Source organism: Mya arenaria, chromosome 16, assembly GCF_026914265.1.
Source record: "Mya arenaria isolate MELC-2E11 chromosome 16, ASM2691426v1".
Taxonomy (NCBI): domain Eukaryota; kingdom Metazoa; phylum Mollusca; class Bivalvia; order Myida; family Myidae; genus Mya; species Mya arenaria.
The window spans coordinates 7928435-7942756 of record NC_069137.1 but is presented as its reverse complement, the minus strand read 5'-3'; the positions used below and the strand labels follow the sequence as shown (position 1 = coordinate 7942756).

At 34.5% G+C, this 14322-nt stretch overlaps 1 protein-coding gene across 7 annotated transcripts in view; it reads left to right on the top strand.

The window, feature by feature from the left end:
- Positions 1–14322, top strand: part of LOC128221930 (uncharacterized) — a 161580-nt gene that overhangs the window by 121399 nt on the left and 25859 nt on the right. For all 7 annotated transcript variants that reach the window (XM_052930620.1, XM_052930619.1, XM_052930621.1 and 4 more), the window contains 4 exons: positions 847–984; positions 6924–7050; positions 7529–8100; positions 8824–10874. In XM_052930620.1, the coding sequence (XP_052786580.1) occupies positions 847–984; positions 6924–7050; positions 7529–8100; positions 8824–10874 (2888 nt within the window). The remainder of the gene's footprint in view (positions 1–846; positions 985–6923; positions 7051–7528; positions 8101–8823; positions 10875–14322) is intronic.

The window sequence follows — 14322 nt, the reverse complement described above, 5'->3', positions numbered from 1 at the left end:
TTGAAAGTCTGCGCATCACAAATGCCAGTTTATGAGGTTCTGCGTACTGCATACAATTTACTTCAGTCTGGTGTACCACATTAACAAAACTCCTAGATACCGCGTATCTTAGAGCCGGGGTTCTTCTAATGTATTTTACATGTATCGTATTGGCAAACCAGGAAAGAATAGTAACGTATTTGATATGGATGATTAATAATTACTAAACAAAAATAACGTTTATTGCGCGGATTGTTGAAAACAAAATAAAGTTACGTATTTTACATGGCTCGTTGATATTAAGAAGGACATAAATGTGTTAAACATGGTCGGTAAGAAACAAGCAAGCAAAATGAAAGAAACGTGGATATTTTTACAATTCTGGTTAGTAACACGCAAACCAGTAACGTATTATGCATTTTATGTGAATAGCAAGCAAACAAAAAAGTAACGTATTATGCATGTTATGATAATAGCAAGTAAACAAAAAGAAGGTACCGTTGAATCTTTTTAACTATGGTGGTTTATAACAAGCAAACAGAAAGAAAGTACCGTTGAATATGTTTAACTATGGTGGTTTATAACAAGCAATCAGATAGAAAGTAACGTTTTATACATCGTCGGTTGATACCAAACAAAGGAAAACAGTTCCGTATTTTACATTGCTTAATTATAACTAGCAAACCAGGGATGTATTTAAAGTATTGTACGTGGATTGCTATGGAACTTTTATACAAAGGACAAATAGTTATGTACACATTTTATGAAAACATATTTTCTTCATTAAATGCTGCAATCGTATATCACATGTAAGCGGGAAAATGAAACTTTAAAATGTAATATATTCATAAAGAATATTTATTTCAGAGAAGACTTTCGTCAAACTTCAACATGGAATAAGTTGTCGTTCAAAAATAAAGATGTGCGTTGGTTGTCTGTGGAACTGGCGATACAATCCCGTCAAGTGCCACTCGTGTGATCAAGAGAAAATACAGTCCCCAGTTGGTGAGCAATATACAGAGAGCATAAACATGTATTTCATACCTATCATACTGTAAAGCATCAATGAAAATGAAGACCTGACCAATTGCTGACTATTGATCTGATGTGAATAAAGTAAAATTGAATTCAGACTATAAATTATGTTTTGAAGAAATACGTTCGTATGCTATTTAAACGTATATATATATATATCCTTCTGAATGTATAATTTTTATAGAGATGCAAAAATTGAGCTTGCAACGATCACCCTTAAGTAGCCCCCCCCCCCCCACCTTTACATGATGATAACATTGGTATTGGCTTGATCAATGTATAGTAGATACCACTTACATCTTGGTAACATTTGATGTGCAATGGCCACTCTGTAGTTACAATACCTTACGTGCGCATAGCATACACTTTCCCATGATACTGTAGAGAAATTTCTGCTGACGTGTTTGTAGCATTTGCATTGCCTTGATCACTGCATAAGAACTCCTATTGCGTATGAGGTACATACACATTGCCATGATAACTGTATAGCAGTTTCCCGTTACGTGTAAGTGTCGTTGGCATTTTCGTGATCACTGTTCAGTAGCCTCCTCTTAAAAGTTGATGCTATTAACTTTTACCTTACCACTGTATAGTGGCCTACCCTTACCTGTTGATGACATTTGCTTTGGCTTGACAACTTTATAGTTGCAACCGCTAGCATGTTGATGCTATGTATGAAATCTAGTGTATATGAAAATATGAACGATATTATTATGTTCTGTGCATATGTGTCCCCAGAGGGATCTGCCATTTACAATACGATGGGAGAAACTAATGTTATATTATTACTGGAAATCAACATAATAATTATCCAGATTCCTTTTTGGGTATTTTAATGCTCGGACCAAAATTTTAAATGATTGTATACCATCAGATAATTTGGATTATTTATTTATACTACCTAGACGTTGATTATGGGCAAGATTGGCTTGATATGCCAGGGAAAGGTAGGGATGTTGAAGTGAATCGATTTATAATGTCTCTATTAGATTAGATGTATGTTGCACTCACAATATACATATAGTAAATGGTAGATTGTTCGATGATTGTAATGGTAATGTTACATGTATTGCAAATGATGGCCACAGTGTGGTGGACTACCATATTGTTTCTTCTGAATTGTTTGATAACGTTTCATATTTCAATGTCGAAAACTATGATGTCTCTGACCACTATCCAGTGTAAACTAAGTTAAAATTCACTGAAAATGAGCGACATATTGAAATGCAGAAAAACGATGTACAGACTATATTAAGTTATGATACTTTTCTGGCGCAATAATGAGCTTGATAAAATAATTTTGGTATATCGCAAGAAGATAGTATGCTGACGATTGACACCAATATTAACAATGCAGTAGAAAAAATTGAATGGTTATATAAAATGTCCGCTGAAAATATGCGCGGGAGTAAAAGCAACAAAAACTAAACAGACACAGCCACCTTTGTGGGATGCATCTTGCACAGAGGCCAAAAGAAAAAAAATAATATTTGCTTTTAAGACGTTTTAGGTGGACAAATTTTCATGCTGATGTTCCTAATTAAAAGGCATGTAGGTCATCTTTAGGTTGTAAAAATTGCAATGACAGTTGGAAGGCAATTTGATAAGGCGTGAAAAACCGTTTATCACTGTTAACGCATGACCGATTTTAGTCGATATGGGCATTTGAGATGATAATTATGAGAAGTTAATGACGAGAAGTTAATTGTGAGAAATCTAAATGAGTAAACAAAATATGAATAAAACACTGAATTCACTGCCAATGCTGACCGTGATCTTCAGAAGCTCTGTACGCTGTCACGTCACATTACGATTGAACAGTTTCGCGAAACCGACAAGATGCGCCAATCAACAATCCTTGATTTTGCGAAACTTAAATCTGACTTATGCCATAATATGTACTGTCATTTAAATGCTGCTTGTTACAAAAATGTGTTGTTTTTTTTGTTTAAAATAAACATTTATATTTATTCATTTATTGCTATTTCTTTTGCATTTTACATTAAGTATATATTTAGTTTACGACAGCCTTTGAACATATTAGCGATTTCCACAATGCAACACATAATCGGTGTCTTAGTAAACAGTCGGTTTGACGACTACAAACTTAAAATACACTGAAATATATTTCATAACAAACAAAATTGAAAATCGGGTCGTTCGAAACATCGGTTCCCTTGAGGTTTTTGCGCCGTCCCGGGGATCTCGAGCGATCGCAGTTTTACTGTATAAGAATTTGTCTAGTATAATAAAAGACAGAATATATGCTTGGGTTGAGGAACACGAAATCATTGAATAGTCACAAGCAGGTTTTCGTTCAGGCTACTCTGTAGTTGATAACTTATTTCGCCTACAAGGTAGAGTTCAGAAATATATTTCAAAACCGGGGGGCCGCTTCTATGTCTTTTACGTAGACTTTCAGAAAGCGTTTGGTTCCCTTATACACTTTAAATTATTCACTAGCCTTTCAGAAAAGGGCATTTATTGAAATATCTTAAACATTCTTAAGTCAATGTATTCAAAATTAAACGCCCATGTAAAAATTGAGGGAAATAACATTACCCAATCATTTTTATGTAACGTAGGCACCAGACAGGGGGATTTGAATTCACCAAAAATATTTTCTCTTTACATCAATGACTTAGTAGCACATTTAAGAGACACATGCAAACATAGCATATTAATAACTAATGATATTCTTGATATTGTTTGTCTTATGTATGCTGACGATGTAGCGAACTTTGCAGATACGGCAAACAATCTCCAGATGCAGCGTAATGCTGTTTCTAGTTTTTGTCATGATACGAGTATGCAAGTGAATTTAAACAAGACAGAAATAATAGTTTTTTCGGAACGGTGGCCCATTACGTAACTATGAGAAATGGTTTCTAAATGGAAATCAAATTAACACCGTATCCATATACAAATATATGGGATTATTGTTTACCCCGAAACTTTCCTGGATAACGGCTAAAACTAAATTGGTGTCACATGCACGCAAAGCAGCCTTTTCCATACAACAATAACAAAAGCCGTTAGGCTATTTTTCGCATTCTGATATATTTAAACTATTTGACAGTATGGTAACTCCAATTCTCACCTTCGGGTCTAAAATATGGGGCTTTGAACATAGTGAGGCAATAGAAAGTGCTCAAGCATAATTTTGTAGATATTTTCTTGGAGTAAATTCGACTGTAAATACAAGTATATAGTACTTTGGGAATGCGGTCTAATTCCACTTTGCATTGTATATTATTCAAAATGTATCAATTTTTGGTGCAAATCGTTGCAAATGCCAAATCAAAGATATCCAGTTAATTGCTATAAAATGATAAAATCGCCGGATAAGATGGGTAGACTGGGGTTAAAAGTCTGCTGTTTAGGTTTGGCTTTGGTTATGTTTGGATCTCGCAGGACGTTGGGAATATACATTTACTTTCATATACATTCAAGCAGCGTTTAAACGATTGCATGTCCCAAACTTGGCACAATGATGTTACTACTTCATCGCGATGCGACACTTATCAGTGTTTTAAATCACTGTTTGTTATGTATTGTTTTATTAAATGATAGTGATGGGCCGATAATCGATTATAATCGAAAATTGATCGGAAAGCTTCAAAATCGGCGATAATCGATTGTAAATTATCATAATCGATTATCGCGGAACATCAAACGAATTTATCAAGGGAGGTTACTCAGTATTCATTTACGATTTTTTATCTTGCCGGCATTTCCGCTCATTTTTCTTTGGGTACAATTCGTAAGAATGGAAGACGACAATGACGATATGCTGTACAATTATCCTGGTGGAAAAGCAAAATCTAAAGTCTGGCTCTTTTTTGCATTTAGAAAAATCAAACCAGGACCTCCAACCAATAAAAACCATGACATAAGCAAGGCGTATTGTTGCCTTTGCAAAAAGGCTTACGCAAAATAGGTATACAGTAACTAGATCACAGGTGATGAGCAAGAAGAGATGTAGAATGAACCCATATCTCATTGACCAGACAATATTTCTAAACAAACATTTACTTGTAGATTCATACTGGTGACTTCGAAATTTCTGATGTATACATTTCAGTTGAATGTTTTTTTTTCTTTTTAACTTAAATATATATTTTTTTCTGTTTTATGTTTGTTAGTTTCCTGAAAAATGAATATGTAAGTTCTATTGTTTGGTTTATATATTTAATTCAGATACAGAGACGAAGTGATACCCATTACCTTCAAGTATATCACTAGCAACCACTGCTCTATAATATCCGATTATAGCCGATGTCTAATCGGTTGATGGTCTCCGATTGTAACCGATTATCGATTGTAAATTCAACCGATTGCCCATCGCTATTAAATGAACAGACAGCAGTATAACCGTGAACACTTTTATTTATTTGTATCATGTAGTGCGAGTGTGGTAAATAGCTGAAATTAACAATAAAGCTGATTGTAAAGAACAGAAATACTAAAATATAAAAAATAGCATGTAAAATGAAGTTCTCTATCAGATCTAAACACGTGGGAGAAATTACGTAACATTAAGAACAAAAGAAACAATCTTTAGAACCGAAATTTATGTTGATTAACAATATTGTAAACAATAACAATTAGGAATTCATTAATTAGTTAAAGAAACTATCAAAATACTTTAATATTTGCATAATACATACAACGCGTGCCTTTAGAATCTTTGAAAAGTCTTCGATGGGACTTCAAAAATGGTGGAACACCATGAATACTCTTCAACAATAAAACTAAAGGAGGAATATTTAAGACAAAACGTCCTTAATCCAAACGGCTAACAACAACTGTTAACTCCTGAGAAATATCTAACAATGGACATACCTTTTAAAATCAGATTAGCACTCGCGCGTTTTAAATGCACAAGCCACAAGTTAAACATTGAAATAGGTAGACACAATAATTTTTCAACGTGAAAATCGAATTTGTTTACACTGTTTCAGGTATGTAAACATCCAGGTAATTGGAAATGAATACCACGCCTTTTTCGAGTGCCAACAATATGAGGAAATAAATAAAAACGAATAAACCATTTATATAACTGGTATAGCGGTCAGAGAAATCAATTTTCATTTAATTGTTTAATGAGCAGTAACGATATCTTTGTTGTTAACATGTTGCATATGTTTTCTATCAAATTGTGACTGCAGTAGATAATAGATAAAACATAAAGCACAGGGTGGCACATATTATATTATTGTAAACGTTTATTGGTGTTGTATTCTGGCTCTGGCTTTATCACTGTATAATGGCATTCTCTTACGTGTTGATAACATATACATTGGCTTAATCACTGTAAATTGGCATTTTCGTACTTGTTGATAACATTTGCTCTGGCTTGATCACTTTATAGTTGCATTCTCTAACGTGTTTATGATATTTGCTTCGGCTTGACCTCTGTATAATGGCCTACATGTTGATGCTTTTGGTATTTGCTTGATCACTGTATAGTGGCCTCCCTTACGTGTTGATAACATTTACTTTGGCTTGATCACCGTAAAGCGGCCTTCTCTCATGTGTTGATTACATTTGCTTTGGTTTGATCACTGCATGTTGGCCTTCCCGTGCGTGTTGATAGCATAGGGTTTGCAATGATCATTGTAAAGTGGATTTTCCTTAAGTGTTGATGAAATTTGCTTGGTGACTCTATTGTAGTCTCCTCTTACGTTATGTTAATAATGGAAGGGTCTTAATGACTGAAAAGTAGCCTCCTTACCCGTGTAAATGACATACACATTAGATGCCTTGATAACTATATAATAGGCCCCCCTTTGATATTGATAACTTTTCCGCTGTCTCAATCGTTGATTATTAGCCTCGCGTTGTGTTGACGACATTGTCATTGCCTTAATCTTGCATAGCACTAAAGATAGGTATGGGTATTTCAGGTGATCGCTGGGGTGCCATTCTCATAGCGGGCACAGATAAGAAGGAGGACATAACAAAAAGGTTTGAAGACGATATAGAAAAGCTGAAAGATAGAGTCATTACAAAAGCAACTTTGATGGGTGTAAGGTATGTTTCAATGTTTTTAATATACGTAATATATTTAATCAAACGGTATGATAGTCAGTAGTTTATTTATGGCGTGTACATAGTGTCGCTTGCTTGTTTTAAGATGGTAGTCAACGGTTATAAGTAAAGACATGTGTATGATGATCTCAACAGGGTATACAGTAATGATCAGATCGAGTAACTACTCGAAAAATTTAGCGTTGTATTCAAAGTTAATGTGTTTAATACATACATATGATTCTTTTCCAGGGACAATGTAGTAAAATATCACGTCAAACATTAATTTATCTTGTGACGTGAAGGTTAATGTGCAGGGAAGAATAACTGTAGTTAGTAAACACATGTTAATAGCCGTCACAACAGGCTTTAAAGCAATGATAAGACTGAGTAACTACTTGCATAATTCAGTATTTTATCCAAAATGAATGCGGTGTATAATCCAAAATTTTCCTTTGACGCACATATGCTTTCTTTCCAGGGACAATGTAGTCACAGTGAAGAAATCTAAGAAAACGTACGGTGAACAATTGATGAAGGCATTCAGCAATTTTGATACTTCAGAGATCAACACGCTGGTATTAGTTTATTCAGGCCATCATGGGGATGAAGGATTTCAATTAGACACTCATACGCTGAAGGACAGTGAGCTTGAGAAGGAAATCATCTGTCTTAAACATGTGACGAAAGTTATTTTATTTCTAGATTGCTGTCACCCAAAGAAGCTTAATCTGGGCGAAAAAGCGGTATTACAGTTTAATGCCGTAACAAGCCAACAAAAAGCTATCAGTGAACCAACAGGTAGCCAGTTTGTAAATGACATTGTCAAGGTATTGACAAATCCCTGGGAATGTAGGTGTTGCGGAAATACACCTTTAATAAGAGATTATGACATGCACAAGTATTTCAACAAGCACCCTTACAATGAGTCGAAAACACCGTCACAGCAAGCATACACAGAAGGGGACATTGACCACATTCTTATGTTTAGACCAGTTGACCCTAGATGGTTGAACAAGTTGGAAGAATCATTAGAAAGCAGCCCATTGCAAAGTAAACATATTTTTGAGTATTTCTACTAAATCGATAATGCGAAATGGCTAGGAAATAGACGAAAAACCTTTAAATTGCTAATTTCCTACGACTCGATAACATTAACCGCGACAAGCTGAACTGCGTCTAAAAGTTATTTTTGGGAAATAAGACTATGTGGCGTCACTGTGTCTTACTTTTCACAAAAGAACTGCGGTTCCCAGTTTGTAAAGCCTATTTAAATTCCTTGGTTATTTAGTAAATATGGGATCAGAACGATATGTGATGTCATAATGTCTTGCTACAGTGTCATGTCTGTCGCGGTTGTAATCGGTATGGTAATCGGTAGGTTTACAAAACAGATCACAATTTATAAAGAGCGTAAGAGAAAGAGTAAATGTTTATTCGACGCGACTATATGTTCTTAATGTATACTCAGTTAAAAACTGGTTGCACCGGTGGTATAAACTAATAAACATAACATTTAAAACAATAACATGACTGCTACACGATAAATACAAATTGCTCCATTAATCATACTTTAAACTACAAATGTAATCAATGTCGACAATCGAATTTTCCAAAAAGCTACCTAACATGGCATTTATTTCTATGTTGACAAATAGTTTTATTTATATATTAATAGTATTTTGGAAGGATATCTTTATATATGGATATCTGTATATATGTATACTTAGTATTTAGGAAGGAGATCTGCCCTAACGCAAATAATTTTATTTTCAGGATTGAGAAATAAGCTATTTGATCAGTACAAAGATACAAGTATAATGAGTGTTCGCTTTGACATTGATGATGCACTTGAAAAAGTATACGAAGAGCCTAAACTTACTTTAAGGGAAAAAAAAGAAAGAAAAGAGGTCAAAAGGCCTATAAAATTAAATAACATTTTTCAAGGCAAAGCGGGCACGATGGCTAAAACGATATTTGTTGAAGGAGAGCCTGGCTCTGGAAAGTCCTCGCTATGCAAGAAGATCGTTCATGATTGGTGTGAAATAAAACAGCGACTTGAGGGGCAGTCAACGGATGAATGGTGTAAAATGTTAAGTCAGTTTGAATTCGTATTTTACGTTATTCTCCGAGAGGCAAAGAATGAATGCAATATAACGAATATGATATTGAAATATATTATTGCCAGGAGCAAATTAGAACAAGAAAGCGAAAAGATATTGCTTGAAGACATTTTGGAAACCAACACCTGTCTACTATTGCTTGATGGTCTAGACGAATGGCAGCATCCTGAAAAGTGCACTCTGAGTGAGAAAACTCCCCATGTTGATACAAGTTGGAAGAAATGTATATTATGCATCACAACTAGGCCGTACAAACTGGCACAGCTAAAAATAGGCTGCTCTAAGATTGAGAATCACATTTTGCTTGAAGGAGTCACGTATCCTAAAAAACTTGTTGCGAAAATAGTATCTAGTTTGAACAACTTTCACGCCAAAGAAAAATCAAGTGATCAATGCATTGATGACATTCGCCATAAAAAAATGTGGCATTTCAGTGAATGTCCAATCTTGTTAGCTCACATCGTTTGGTTATGGTACAAGGGAAAGCTTTTGGCAGATATAAACCTCTCTGTTCTTTACAGAACCATGCTGGGTGAACGATGGGAAGAATTCTATGTGAGGTGGCCAGCTATGGGATATAAAATCGAATTCAATGACGTCATACGTGCCCTGAGCAAAATAGCTTTTGAAAAGTTATTTGCTGAAGATGAAAAAAAGACAATTGTTTTTGAAATAAATGAGCAGGAGAAGACGACCTTGAAAAATCTAGAAGAGGCATTGCTAAAGTCTGGCATCATATCCTGTAAAAACGTTCATGGTGAATATTCTGGGCTGTATTACTTCTTTCACAAATCAGTTCAAGAATACCTAGCGGCGCTGTTTTTATCGGAATGCATTGGGGAATGTTGTTTGCATATCAAACAAACATACAAAAACCACAGGAGAGAAAGTGGAATAAGCTTGTCAAATGTCTTACTTTTCCTTTGTGGTTTGAATTCAGAAGCTGCCGAAGAACTGGCAAAAACAATTAACCAACTGTTCACTAATTTTTGCGATTTATATGGTTGTTCTGAATGGGAATTGGAAATTTTCCAGGCCATGATCATAAAAGGCCAAATAGAGCTAGACATGAGCGATAACTCCGGCAGTAAACTGTGCTTGCAACACATCCGTATAAGTACAATCATAGCCGTAAATGATAAGGAGGCAACCGTCTTAGAACAACTGATAAAGACAAATAAATCATCCATAGTATCACTGAATATATATGGGGACACCAACCATGCATCCCATTTTGCAAATAGTATCGACAGCAATGCCCTTGATTTCGAGAATTTCACAAGTCTTAAGTACTTACACCTGGAAAAGTTACACTATAAAGATGTCATTGGTTTGAATCTTAGTAATTTAAGAGAATGCGATATAGATTTATATATAAAATTAGACTGTTGGCAGGAAAGTCCAACACCACAGCACCTCATAGATACATTTTACCACTGTGATATTGATAGTTTTAAACAAATGAAATCACTTAAATTGTCATATGTGGAGGGGTTGGCCTTGTTACGTCAAAGTCCAGAACGAAATGGACATCTTGATTTAAGAGGCCTTGAAAACCTAACCGAACTTGTATTACACAATCTGGCTTACTCAGACGTGGTGAATCTACAAGCGTTGGGATTACACTCGTTACAATTTGGATTCAATGAGAAACAGCGAGCACCACTGCTTATGGCAACGTTATTAACACATGGAACATTCCAGGTAACTATTTTGTTTAACGTTGTGTATAAGATTGATTTTGACATATATCTAAAACCAAATAAATGTTGTATATAGGCAGTAAAAAGGAGTTATTTCAATTAAATTGTTTACGATTATTTTGAACGATGCTTTGTACCTATTTGTGTATATTCTGGACAGTTTTCCAACAAAGAACAAATGTGTTGTTATTCGAACACTTCAAAATATTAAATACTTCATGATTTAATTGAAATAAAAATACACAATAAACACTTTAGCAAACTTGACCGAACGCTGCACAATTAATATTGTGTCGTATACATGACTCCACAACGAATAAGCGTTTTATGATTACACGATGATTGTATCAACATTGGGAACATATTTTCAAGATTGGTTGTTTTATCCTTAAACGTTGATTCGAAAAATGTTAAGACATATTCTAAGGAGCAAGATTTACAAAGCATACACCGAAAGACCAGTGTTTTAATATTTGAAAGACTTCTAGATATAGCCGCTTTTAACATATTCACTAGAGTTCGGATTTGTGGACAAATAAATTTGAAGTACACTTATCCAAGTGCACAACTCTAAATATTAAACATTTGTGCTCAGCTATACACACATGTAGGGAAAATACGTAATTTTACGGAAGTAAGTATACCGTGTGTACGTGTACGTGTGTGAGTGTGTTAGTGTGTATTATTAAAGGATGGCAGCTAGAAATTGTTATTGTATATAGGATAATAACACCAATTCGGAAGTCTCTACTCATTGTTGCATGCCTTATGTATTTTATTAACACATGGCCGTGAACTGAAGGTTTTACCATCTCCGACAATTGGCTACCTACTTTATAAATGGGTTTTGAAGCTGACTGGTTTGTTATTTCAAAAAGAGCTGTCACAGTATGTGACGAATGCCCCCGAATGTGACATTGACCTATGAACAAGGTCAGTACATGAAAACTTGATCTTGCCTTTACGTGTCAAATACATATGGAAAGTTATTTTAAACTGCCTCTAAACATAAAAAATAACACTCATGCTTGACAACCTTCACTGTTATGTCCTTATTAGCAGCACTCCATTGTGAATAAACACTAATTGTGACCTTGACCTTAGAGGTAGGGACACGGTTCTTGCACGCGACATGTCGTCTTGGTATGTGAAACACATGTGGCAAGTTATTTAAAAATCTGTCCATACAAGGGAAAGTTACAGCCCGGACACGAGTTATTGAGCCGGACACACGGACGGACGGACGGACGGACAGACGGATGGACGGTGCGATTTTAATATGCCAACCTTCGGGGGCATAAAAACAGACTGTTCTTCTTATTAGTGCCTGCTTCTTGTATATCAGACATTGTCAGTTTACCAAATACACACAATTCCATCAAGCAATATTTTTGTTATTAGGAAAAATGATAATTTTTGTCTAACCTTGTTAAATGTTTAGTACCCAAGTGTGACTCTCTCCCACCAAAATGGTGATTGGGGGTGGTAAAGCACTATAAATAAATTTAATCTTGCATTCATTGCCTTGATTTATTGACAAAACAATAATTATGACATGTATTTAGTGGTGTCTTACGGACACCCGTCATCAACTAAATTATGTGACAGGAATGTTTGATGATTAACTTTAATGTTATTAAAATTTGGAGCATAAATGGTATAATTATTTGCAATTTAATGATATTTTATTGCAAATAATTGTTGAACATGAATACAGACCAAAAATATTTGTAAATATACAAATAGCATCCGGTTTTAGTTTGCAAATCCGGTTTGTTTGCACACTGTTTTATTTATTTTGTGACACAAACGTCCAAAGTGACACAATGTGAGTTTGCATATTATATAGTCAACAGTTTCAGTAAATGTATTTTATACTAGAAGATTAGTAAACAACACTAACAATTCAGACAAAAGTTACAAACCATGTTTTTTTTTTATGAAATCGCTTTTCCAATTAAGGAAAATTTCTAGGTGAATTATTGAAGTAAGTGTATTTTTTAAATCTGTTATTGAATATTAAATAAACATTTGACTTATACTGAAAATCTCTGCTGCCATGTTTCGTTTCGTGTATATTCAAATTATTGCATTATTGCAAATGAGGAACCAAATAACTGTAAAATTGCAATTGATGTTCGTTTTCTACTAATATTACAACTAAAGTATGTAACTGGTTGTCAATTGATTAACGTGTCAAATTAAATGCCAACTGAAAAGTGTTTTTTGGAGGTGTTTTCTGTATTGCATACCACACATTCGCCAACCTCCAAAATAAAACGAAATTATGTGGCGCTTAAATAACGTAATGAAATGCCTTCAATGAGATCATGCTTGCCTTCCATCACCTTCTTTTAGTCAAAGACTCTGTCTAAGTACGTGGTTATGGATCTATGGACTATGTTGGGATCTAATCGTGTCGCATCGCATCATGTATATCAGTGTGAGGATTCCATTATACTCTAACAACTTGACACGTGTTTATGGGTGTGCACAAACAGCAGGAAACCAATATTTACCCCATGATAAACGTGACATAAACAAACGCTAGATACGAGTTAATGTAACACAAATTACACAACTGGGCAAATCTAATTAGAATATTGAGTATATTGGACAGATATTTGAAATAAAGAAAAACTATAGTTCCATTAGTTTGAGCAATATAAGAACTTTCATGGACCGATGCGGAAAGTATCTAAATGTCTTTTTGCATATATATATGCATTGATAGCTAAACATAACGACTCTCACATCTGTTCCAATGCCATAAAATCTTTATTTATTTGTTCATCGAGTCAACATCTCTGTAAAGTTTGTATGATTAAAGATGATTAAAGAGGCAAGGGTGAAGTGTAAGGATAAACTCGTTTTGGTGTTGTTCAAGTCTAACAGCAAGTTCGTGTCGTCATAACGTTTATATAGCAACTTAATTTATTACGTTATCAATATTCAAATATTTTTTTTTAATCCTAACTGTTTGTATAATCAATGCTATTTATAATAGATTGCTTTGCTCGTCAGTTTTCTTATGTATAACTCAAATGTTAAAAGTAATGTTCATTTAACCTATATATTTTTATTTGGCGCTATTCCACATGTATCTCTTATAGTCGATTGTTTGGTGAAAGTCCGCAATTTTCAAACATAAACTACTAATTTATCCTAATACACGGGATGTAGCCTTCGTATTATTAACTATGATTATTAATAGTCATTCCGTTATGTCTCATGAATAAGCTCTAAGTTATTTACCCACTTGCAGTTAAATTTAATATATTTCTTGCGTTATCATTTGCCTGGACGCACAAGGCGCTGATAAACTATGGATAAAACCCGTGTTATTTGACGCTAATCTTGTCACAGAAATAACCGTTGACTGAATAACAAAATAAATTGTTCTGCTGATATAAATTTTGTCGGTTTAAGAATATATGCCCTTCATAGGC